This window comes from Marmota marmota, unplaced genomic scaffold, assembly GCF_001458135.2.
Source record: "Marmota marmota marmota unplaced genomic scaffold, marMar, whole genome shotgun sequence".
NCBI lineage: Eukaryota > Metazoa > Chordata > Mammalia > Rodentia > Sciuridae > Marmota > Marmota marmota.
Window position 1 is genome coordinate 3,518,203 of NW_025999913.1, and position 11,765 is coordinate 3,529,967.

The window sequence follows — 11,765 nt, forward strand, 5'->3', positions numbered from 1 at the left end:
AATGTGGGCATGGTTTAGTTGGATATCTCTGACACCTGGTGACCCAGGTGGGCAACCATCATCTGCAAGCTTGACTGATGGGCAGGGAGGGATGCTTCACCTCAGAAGATCCCCTCCCAAGCTCACTGATGAGGCTGTCAGCCAGGTTCTGGTTTTCTGCAGCTGATGGCCAGAAATATCAGCCCTGGCCATGTGAACCTGTCCACCCGGCTACTCACATGGCAGTGTGCTTCCTGAGAGAGGGTAGGAGGGGGAAAGAAAGACAGATGTCACTGTGTTTTTGTAGCCTAATCTCATAAGCATCTTCTCAATACTTTTGTCATGCTCTACCACTTAGAAGTCACTGAGCCACTTGAGAGAAAGAGACTGCAAGGGTGCAAAGACCCAGAGCAGGGATCAGAGGGGGACCTTATCCAAGGCTGCCCAACACAAGGGACTAATGCAGTACAAAACCGAAGGATAACAATGGCACATGGAACTGGTGATTGAACATGAAGCCTTGAACGTAACTGTCCTGTCCTTGTCCTTACATCTTTCAGGGAAGAGAGTAAAGATAAATGTGCCGTTATGCAGGATGAAAAAGTTCTAGGGATCTTTTGCACAACAATGTGAACAGACTTATCTCTAAAGCACTGAAAATAGGTATGATGGTCAATTTAAGGCCATGTGCTTTTACTGCACTATAAATAAAGCAATGTGTATATATACCCAGGGAAACTGGTTTAAGATAAATATGAGCTTTAAGCTTCATTATATAAAACACTCATGCTAAAATTAGAAGGGAAACTACTATAAGACTAGAAATGTATAACTTCCAAACTAGTTAAAAAAATTTTTAAATACAAAAGCATGTTGAAAAGGAGCATAGAAAGATCATGAAAGAAAACCCAAACTAAGCCAGGTGCGGTGGTACAAGCCTATAATCCCAGCTCCCAGCATCTTGGGAGGCTGAGGCAAGAGGATCACGAATTCAAAGGCAGCCTCAGCAAAAGCGAGGTGCTAAGCAACTCAATGATACTCTGTCTCTCAATAAAATACAAAATAGGGCTGGGGATGCAGCTCAGTGGTTGAGTGCTTCTGAGTTCAATCCTAGTACCCTCCCGAAAAAGAAAACCCAAACTAAGATGAGCAATAGTTATAAAGATATTAGAAATCCTATTTAATTAAAAAATGAGTGAATTAACCTGATTTTAAAACAAAATTAGAAATGCCAGATCAACAGTCAGCTATCTGCTCTCTAAAGAAATGCACCTATGATCAGAGCTACGGTGAACATTATATTTAGTGGGGAAACATTGGACTCATTTTAAAGTCTAGAATGAGGCAGGAAAGCCCACCATGACTTCTATTCAATATTGCACTGAAGGCTCAGATGAAAAAAAAAGTCTGAGAATTTGAAAGTAGGAAACAAAAACATTTTTATGTGATTTCAATGTGACTGCCTACATAGAAATACGTAAGCCACAATATACTGAAATTAATTGCACTAACAACTTATTTGGGTACTGATTTATTACATTATTCCAGGAGGTAGCTAGCATGCACTGCCTTAGTTTGTTCATTTTCGTGGCCTGAAAATACGACATCATAGGACTAGACTCCATCATATGACTAGGCTACAATTGAATCCCTCCTTCTCTGGATGAATATTCAGGTTCCTTCCAATTCTTTGTCCTTACAAACTACTGTGAACATCTGTTATTTATGCCTCCTGTGTCAGAAATGTTTCCCAGTTCAGGACTTTGCTTTCTCCATCCTTGAAGTTCAAGCCCAGGCAAAGGTGTTTGGAATAATTGCTGTAGCATCCTCGGATCTGTCTGGTAATGTTTCCACACACACGAGCAGTTTTTAAATGTTATGTTCTGAAAACACACGAACAGATGGCAAGGAAAGGCTGAACAATATCCAAACAGTTACAGAGGTGGTGTTAGGAGAAGGGAGTAGTGTTGAGTCAGGCTTCTTGCAATTTTCTGTGCAGCAGATGATGATGAACTCTGGCTTTGTGATGAACGTGGGGTTGGGGCGGCGGGGAGCAGGAGGCGGTGGTGATTCAGCAGGTGCACTGATCTCATTTATTCATCTGAAGTCACTTTCCCATCTTGGTGTTTTCCTGGCTTCTTTCTATCTCTCAATATAATTCTCTTTATATTTTTAGCAAAACCATTTTTAATCCTCTAACGAAGAGGGGAATAATAAATACTAGGGAGGGTTGATTTAGGAGACAGAGAAATGAGTACTTTCCTTGATTAGGAATTTATTTTTCTGGCAATGGAGCCAAGCCAAGAACAGTTGCTTCCTTTTTCTTCCAGCGTTGAGTTGCAAAGGCTTATAATCCCATGTTATTCATGCCCAAGAGATCCTACTCCCAAATATTCTGGGTTACAACATCTCTCTTTCCTGGAAAGGAGAGCTCTCTTGCTGAGCTGGGACATCCAGCAGACTCATCAATGAGATGTTAAGAGATGCAAGAAGAAATGGTGAAGTGGCTTTGGGAATGAGGAGTTTGATTTCCCAGGTTTGGGTCCAAAACATCCTGGAACCCATTCCCATTGGGCATCCACATTGCCTTCTCTGGAAAGCTTTGGGGAGCCTGGGATTTTGTGCTCAGGAGATATTGGGCCTCTGGTTCTCTGCAGAAGACCCAGTCTGTGACCTCCTGCTAGAGGCACTCCTCTGCTCTTAAACCAGAGAAGGCCACATTGGGAAGCAAAGTCGTCCTGGGCCCCCTGAGGCACGCTAACATGGGAAAGAAAGCCCTTCGTGAGTCATCTCTGTCAGCAGGATTGCTTCCCAGGAAAAGTGGACATTGATTTTTTTTTTCCCTCCTGGGGGTTGGCTGGGGCGTGGAGGCAGTGGTGGACAACTCATTCTGTGTAAGGAAGTGGAGGAGGAAAAATAATAAATTAAATTGATCTCCTTCAAGAAAGCCTTGTGGAGAGCTGGGGGCGGGGTGCAGAATCTCAAGAACTAGCCATTGTTCTTTAGGCCTCTGAGTGTGGCGAGAATCACCTCGGAGGCCCTGAATGCAGCCTTGGGAAGGAAGGGACGTGGCTAATTAAAGACACCACTGTCCCAGGCATCCAAGCTGTCCCCTCCCCTGCACAGCAGTAACAATTAGCCAAGGCTGCTTTGCTCCGGGTGGTACTGATTAGTTCACAGAGCAAGTCTTGCCAGAGCCCAGAGGGCTGAGAAGGTACAGCAGTTGCAGACCACCCACTGGACAAGGTCCCTCTGACTTCTCCCTGGGGAACTGCCTGCCAGATTCCCCTCACATCTCACAGTCCCTGTGGGAAACAGTCAGGCAGTTTCTTATAAAATTAAACATACACTTACCACGTGCCCCAGAAATCCCACATTCATACATTTATCCCAGAAGAACGAAAACTGGGTCCGTACAAAATCCTACCCATGGAGAGTCATGACAACTTTATTGGTTTTAGCCAAAAACATGGTCAAATGTCCTGGCCTCGGCAGGATCTTTCTGAAGGGAACTCTGGGAACTTAAGATCTGTGCAGACCCAAGCAAACACCACCCTTAAACTATAGCTCAGTACCAGGCCCAGAGCTCCTCCCAAGCCCTGCAAGTAGCACGGGCCTCCTGAGTGTGCCCCTGGCCTCTCTGGTCCTGGCTCTCTCAGGCTCACCCCTCACTCAAATCTGCCAAAATTTTCCTGTTCTTTCATGTTCTTCTCCAAATTAGGATTTTTTTTTTTTTTTAGATAGATGTGCCCTATATTTTACCCTCTGCCAGTCTCCACTAACCTTTGTTGCCATCCTTTTAGCTCTATCTTCTTGGTCCCTGGACACCCATCTCGAATTTTTCCAGGACTAGGATCATGTGCTCAAAAAGTGAAATAGAAAAAGGAAAAAGAAAAAAAAAATCTGTTAGGGTCTGTTGCAAGACCTGCAGCTAAGGAGAGCCCTGCCTTTCTAGAAAGAACCTGAGGAGCCACTAGGGCAGCTGCTGAGGCCCTGGGGTAACTGGGTGTGGTTCTAACTCCCCAGCACTGAAACAAGGAAAAACATATTGCTTCTGCAGAGACAAAAGGGAGAGGAGAGGCAGTGAGGGACCCCGAAACAGATATAAGCAAGTGGTTGGGGGAGTGGAGGGGGGATGTAGCCCTGAAATTCCCTAAATCATCATAAACTCTATAACACTTGTGGACTGCTTTGTAAAGACATTTATTAGGAAATCTATTAAAGGGTTACAATTTGAGCTTGAAGTGATGCATGGTAGATCCAGGGGCCCACCTATGAGATCGTATACCCAGGGAATTAGCAAAACATCTGTATGGATTATTGCAATGGTTTTCAAATGAGGTGAGGCAATAAAACCACCCAGGGAGGGGTTAAAAAAATCTCAATTCTGAGGAAGCCTTACATTGGAACAGCTGGAGGAAGACTCAGGCATTGGTATTTTACACTACTCCTCAAGTGATTCCGTCCTGCAGCTGTGTTTGAGAACTGGTAGCAAAGATCATCCCTAAACACAGAAGCATGTCCAGGGCAACCCTATTTACAGTAGTCTCCTTTATCCCCAGGAATATGTTCCAAGTCCCACAGTGGATGTCTGAAACCACAGTGCTAAACCTCACAGACACGATAGTTCGTTCTTACTATAGATCTTAACAACCTCAGCATATGATTTGTTGTTTTTTTTTTTTTTTCATTTAGTCAAAAAACTTTCATCCTTTCACTTAGTGGAAGTACATCACAGCTTCTCTTTGGTGTATCCAAATTGGTAGCATGATTAATCTTGTGCTTTGGGGCCATTATTAAGTCAAATCAGGGTTACTTGAACATAAGCACTGCAAAAACTACCATAGTTGATCTGATAACCAAGAAAATTACTAAGTCACTGTTGGGTGGGTAGTGTATACAGTGTGGATACACTAGACCAAAATGTGATTCACCTCCCAAGCAGGATGGCTCAAGATTTCATCACAGTACTCAGGATGTCACACAATTTGAAATTTGTAGATTGTTTATTTGGGGGAAATTTCTATTCAATATCTTTGAGCTGACCACAAATAACCACAGCAAGCAAAATATGCAGTTAAGAGGGGACTATTGTATTATGACACAAAAACTACTTCCCATGCTGATGGAGGCCAAACAGGTTATTTGGTGGGGGGCGGGGGGTGATATTCAGAGTCCAAAGGGACAGTGTGTGTTTCTACCCTCTTCTGTCAATAAAAAGGCTATTACTAATGAATTTCATTTCTTTTGTAGTTGGAAGCAGACAAATGAGGGATCCCAAATTTCAGTTCAGCAACTCAAATATACCTTTACACTAAAAAATTAATTCATCACAGTTACCAGGCAGCCTGCAGGGCTCTGGGGTTCCTAATCTCTCATTTTATAAACAGTAGATATTCCATGGTGATGGTGTTAATTCCATTTTTATTACATTTGCTATCAAGAACCATGTTTAGGCATCTACATATCTCAGATGAAAAGATACCATCTCATATATACAACTTTGAATGTGCAAGGCAAGTCCCAGTGAAATCCTGGCAGAGCAAACTTGAATGGGAATTGAACTACTATTATTTGAAATAATGACCCATCAGGGCAATGCTGCTGCCGTTCTATAAGTAATAAGATTTGACAAGTGGGAAAAAAAAGATGAGGAAATAATAGAAAAACATGGCTAGAATACTTTCACCATATTGTAAGTTATTTCCTTTTGGCACAGAGAGGGAAGGGGACAGGAGAAGCGTAGTGGAGTCAAAAAATCGAAGACGTGAAAGTTAGTTTTGTGACATGCTGGTAATGGATAGTCAGCCATGGAATTTCAAAAAGCATCGTCCTCTTTTAGAGACCCACAATGACCCCTGAATGTTATCCTATGCACTCATACAAGAAAATTTAAATACCCTGATCAAAACACAGCTGCCCAAGACACAAACTTTCAGATCAATGCACAGCTAGATGGGACTCATAAGTTGAAGAGCAGCTTGCAGAATTGGTCATCAGCCAGCCTGCTCCCTCTGAGCCCAGCTGGCTCCTCCAACCCTGGAGACATCGATGTTGACAGAACAGACAGAAAGCGGGTCTAACAGTGAGGTCAAGGAAAAATACTCAGAAAGAACAGCGCTTCCATATCCCTAGGAAGTCTGACTTCCTTCCTCAGCTCATATGCTGGTCTACAATGAAGTGTCCGTAAGAGGCGTTTGTTCCTGCTCTCGAAGCCCAGGAACCCTGACTCTCATTAAGCTTTCAATTTTATTGTTTTAGAAAATCCAAAATCAGTTGATCAGATTTATATATATTAAAAGTCACTCGAGGCAAAGTCTCTCATGCCCAACCACTACTCATCCTGTATGAGAACTATTTACAAATTATAACCTACTATGTCTTATTTTGGTAGGTGGTCCTGAAGCAATTTGAGCGAGGGGAGTTGCTGATATCTAGTGAGTAGAAAGCAAGGATGCCGCTGAATATCCTATGATGCAGAACAGCCCCACGATAAAAGATTATCTAATACAAAAAATCAATAGTGGTGGGGTTGAGAAACCCTGCTTTAGGGTTCTCAGTGAATTGAGAATAACCTTTTATTATTCATTGAGCAAATAATGACTTGGGGCTTAGTGCCCTTAGGACACGATGCCCCTAGTGCTGGGGAGTCTGATTAGAGAGATGAGGGAGGTATTCAAACAAACGTAACATGGAGCTTGCTAAGTGCCTAAATGGAAATATAAATAAATATCAGGAAGGACAGAGATTTAAGAGGGTGGGATTGGGGGATGGGAGGAACCGAGGTCACTTTTCCAAAGCAGTCTGCAAACTGCATGCTTATACTAAAAAGAAAAATCACTCATATATCAATTTGAAATAACTAGTAGGAAAGTTTACCAAATCCCCAAGTACTTTTTAAGCAATCCATCTTTGGGCTTCTATATGCATTTCCTCGGTGAAAAGCAACCTAATGTTTTGTGGTTTTGTTCCCTGTTAAGATTGTTTTTCTCACAATGTTTTTCTAACGCCATGGAAAAGCTTCATTTCCTTCTCCTGGCCTTAGTTTATTCTATCTATACTTTTAAAATATTGATAAACATACAGTGGAATTCTGTAACTGCTAATTAACCAAACGATGCGTACTCAGCCTCTTCTATTTTGCCTCAGATGGCAACTTAAATTAATCAACAACCCTGAAGACGGACCTTCCTGAACATCTGTTAGCTGGCCTCCTTGTCTTTCAATATTGAGTGCCAAGTCTGTAGTAGAACATTGTCTCCATCCCCCTAGTTCTCTTTTCTGAGTTGAAAGAAGCCCTGAGACAGCATGAAGATGCTTAGGAAGGAATCTAATTTGTGCCTAAGGGGGGAAAAAAAGATGTTTTCCACCAAGAAAAGTAGTGACCAGTCCAAAGGGGTTTTGATTGAAGGTGCAGCTGTGTTAAATTTGCAAGACTGAAATTGCCTACTGATCATTTCCAGGGCAGACACCATAGACACCGATGTGTCTTCCAGCTCACCAATGCAGATGCTCAAACTGTCTGGAACACTATCGTTGGCAAATGAGAGCTCATAACTAAGCTGAAAGAGAAATCAGTTATAAACAAGAACTACCCGGTGCCATACGCCTCCACAGAAAATATTCTGGGAAATCTTACAGATCCAATAGTTGACATACAGAGTGGAGGCTCTACTTTTTGAGTATCACTGCACAATCCTAGACATCAAATTGCTTCCTTGCTTGTTTTTAAGTCTGGGTTTGGATCTTGACACTTTCTAGTGCTGGGATGTGAGAAATTTAACACAACCTCTCTGAGTCTGTATTTCCCCACCAGAGAAATTAAGAAAATCAGACCCCCCCACCCCTCCCTCCTGCCCACTTCTCTCTCAATTACTCTAATTCTACCAATTTGGATCCTATTGGGAAAATGGAGACCATATCAGTTATTTTAACAAAAGGAATTTAATATGGGGAATTGATTAATCAGTTGTCAGAAAATAAAAAGAGTAAAATAAGGACACTGGAGGAATAGCACCGCCCCCAGGGGCTAGGAGAGCTAAGAGCAGATGTTGGGGTTATTGGAACCTGCATGCTTGAAAGGACCTGTGGGGCTGAGTCCGACTGCAGAGGAAGGGGCAGCCACTCTGAGGAAGAGTTATGGCAGAGGGTTGGGGACCCACAGAGATGATCCCCACTGATTCTGGAAAGTACAAAGGAGAGCTGGACACTGGAACCAGTGGGTTCCTGTGGAGATGGGCCATTGCTGCTGATGCTTTCAACAAGTGCACCAGAAGCAAGTCCCCTGTCTGGCTCCAAGGTCCATCTCTCTCTGACACCTCAACCTGCAGATGACAAAGGAGTAACAGGGTTGCAGAGGGGCCAGTTTCACAAAGCAAGTGCAGAAGAGTGGATTTGGAGCTGATACACAGATAGGTTAATAGATGCCATCCGTCCAATTATTATGCATATTAATGGAGTGATTACTGTGTGTAGACTGTGCCAGGTGCTGGGCGGTCTGGAGAATGAAGTGGAAACTCTTACAAAGTACACAGCTCAGTGCTTAGTAGAGGGAGACCTTGACTAAAATTTACTCTCTTTAAAGGAGAACTCTTAGATACTGTTGGTGGGAATGAAATTAGTGTAACCATTATCAATAATGGTGCAGAGATTCCTCAATAAACTAAAAAAATCAATCCGCTGTATGACCCAGCCATCCCACTATTGGGTCTATACAAAGGAAATTAAACCAGTATGTGCAGAGATATTTGTACTTCCGTGTTTTCTGCAGTGCTAGGCACAACAGCTACAATATGAAAACCACCTAGGGGTCCATCCATGGATGAATGGGTAAAGAAAAATGTGTGATAGCACCACAGAATATGATTCAGCCGTAAAAATAATGAAATTCTGTTATTTGCATCAAAGTGGATAAGCCTGGAGAAGATTATGTAAGTGAAATAAATCAGGAACAAAAAGACAGATACCACATATACTCACTCATATGTAGAAGCTAAGAAAGTTGGTCTCCTAGAAGAGGTGGGAAGGGGAGAGGGAAGATAGAAAAGTGTTAGATAAGAAGATGGAATATGGTGTTCTATAGCCCAGTGGGGTGACTACTGTTAACAATGATTTATTATATATTTCAAAATATCTAAAAGAAAGGACTTTGGATATTTCCAGTAAAAGAAATGATAAATGTTTGAGGTGATGGATTTGCCAATTACCAACATTTGATCCCATTGCTCATTGTATACACATTCCAGAATATCATATACCCCTGTAAATATGTGCAATTATGTGTCAATTTAAAAAAATGGGAAAATAAATTAGCTCTCCTCTATTAGATTAAAAAACAAAATAGAACAAACCAACAAACCCAAACACTGGCCCCTCTTTTTTAAGGATTCTCACGTGCAGATGAAGTGTTCTAAGGATCTGGCACACAGCAAGGCACAAAGTCATAGATATGCAAGCACTTTAAAAAGTATTTCAGACCTGTTTTAAAAATTCAAAGAAAGAAAGGCTGTTTTCAGGATTATCAGGGAAGCCTTCACAAAAGCTAGGAATGAACCAGAACTGAGTGTTTAGACAATGAGCAAAAAGACTAAGATCATCTGAGATGGGAGAGTTCACAAGCGAGTCAGGTGTGCTGGGCATTGGTTGAGTGTTTTTGTGGCCACCCCAGGCTCCAGGGATGCATGAGACTGAGTCCCAAGGAATGGATTTGTGACGTGCAGTTTGGAAGCTGGAGCCAGTAGAACATTTGTGCACTTACTCTAAGACGTAGATGAGCCATCGGAGCCTTTTGAATGAGCATCAGTTATGTTTAAATTACATTATCATCATAGACTCTGTCATATCTAACACAGTACCCTTCACAGTGAAATATTTGGGGGGGTATTATTATAGTAGATGGGAGTGGGTAGGATGGGGTGGGATAAAATGAAATCACAACAGCAGCTCTTAACTTTGATAATCTGCACATTTTTCTCTCTGTTTCATTATAATCATCAATATTTTATGAAATGTTCTCTGCAATTAATGAACAATTTTAAAGCCAAAAGTTCAGGAGGCAAAAGAATTCAAGCAAGCTTTTTTTTTCCCTATTTCTTAAAGAAGAAGAAGAATTCAAGCGGAGATAAAAATTCAGATGATAAAGTTTGAATGACAAAATCATTCACCAGGCAAAGATGTAACCCAATGATCAAGATGCTGTCCTAATTCTGTGGCTCAGGACCCTGTTGTCTATGTAAACAGAGCCTTGACCAGCTGAGGTAGATCAGCTCTAAGAGTGGATCCAACACTGACTTTGGAGAGACCAGGAGTTGATGGTGAAAATTTCATGGATTTTTTTTTTCTTAAAGTATTTTTGTAATATGCTTTTGAATAAATTTTAGTGAACTTGGGTTAGTTAACACAATATACACATGAATATTCTATTTTTTTTCTTTTTTCCTCTTGGCAGATCCTTTGCAGGATTTTGGCTTTTCTGTTGACCAGTGTTCCAAAAAATTACAACCACATCTCAGCATTAGATTTGGCATCATTCTGAGTAAGTAGAAATTATGACCACAAAATAAAGCATGGCACAACATCCTGCCCCACACACCAACTGACTCATATGAACAATAATGGCTGGCTAGCCCAGTAGTCCCCCACCATTCTCTGGAATTAACTCTGTTTCCACCTTCAATCCTCTTTCTGGGTGATATCCAAGTAAAGTATAACTCTCATTTAATGTTCCACTTTTCTACTAAGAAGACTCTATACCCTCTCTGGATGGGATAAGCACCTGAAATCAGTATACCTAGCGAGAAAAAAAAAGAAAATATTTTTAAAATATATTTTTCAGTTTTATGTGAACACAATATCTTTATTTTATTTTTATGTGGTGCTGAGGATTGAACCCAGTGTCTCATGCATGCTAGGTGAGCACTCTACCACTTGAGCCGCATCCCAAGCCCCAAGAAAATATTTTGAGACTAAGTATTGCTGTCTCTCTAGGAGAGATCCTTTGCTTATGTGTCTCAGCCACAGACAAATCTATTCCCTACCACAAGCAGCATGGTTTGTCATTCGCCTTATTTTGTGTCTTGAGCAGCTAATACAAGTTCTTAGACCTTGACCCAGGCAAAGAGGAGATGTGCAGTCTTTCTTTACAACCCAATCAATGAGCCACAGCAATTTCTGTTGTTTTTTTTTTTTTTTAATTCGATCATGCCATTACAATCGGCTCATATGTTTGCTCTAGTTACTAAATTATCTCCTTTCCTAAAACAGTTTTATCAAAACCAGAGCAGAAGGATCCATCAACCTAGTGTGTGGGACCATCCAGAGAAACAGAGGGGATGTTCCCAGAGACCAAGAACCCACCCAATTTGTGTGTTTCTAGAACTTTGCACAATGTCAGGACTCCAGCAGCATCTCAAGAAATATTTTGTAGAGAGTAAGAAAGAGAGAAAAGAGGAATAGGAGTAGGTAGAACATAAAAAGGAAGAGAGAGGAAAAGGCAGAGAGCATGGGAAACCAGACCACAGAGGTGCCTGCTCCTGCCTAGCAACATCAGGGCCGGGGGTGTGTGGGCTGACCACACCCCACCATGGCCACTAGGGATAAAGAGCACCGTGGAGCTGAGAAGTTCTGGAAGCCCCCTGCAGACACCTCGTTAAGGGGCCAGAGCATTGAATCTGGGCCGCACAGCAGAGGAGCCACCTTGCCCCAAAGAGGTGGCGTTTGAGAATGGGCCAGTTTTCATACCCAGGGTCGTCACAGTCCCCTCAGTATGGTTTCAATGTTGTTTTACT

General features: G+C 42.0%; 1 protein-coding gene across 4 annotated transcripts in view; it reads left to right on the forward strand.

The window, feature by feature from the left end:
* Window positions 1–11,765, forward strand: part of Ly86 (lymphocyte antigen 86) — a 71,122-nt gene that overhangs the window by 13,970 nt on the left and 45,387 nt on the right. For all 4 annotated transcript variants that reach the window (XR_007346185.1, XM_048799749.1, XM_048799748.1 and 1 more), the window contains exon 2: window positions 10,427–10,513. Coding sequence is in view for 3 of the 4 variants with exons in the window: in XM_048799749.1 (XP_048655706.1) it covers window positions 10,427–10,513 (87 nt within the window). In the remaining variant the exon portion in view is untranslated. The remainder of the gene's footprint in view (window positions 1–10,426; window positions 10,514–11,765) is intronic.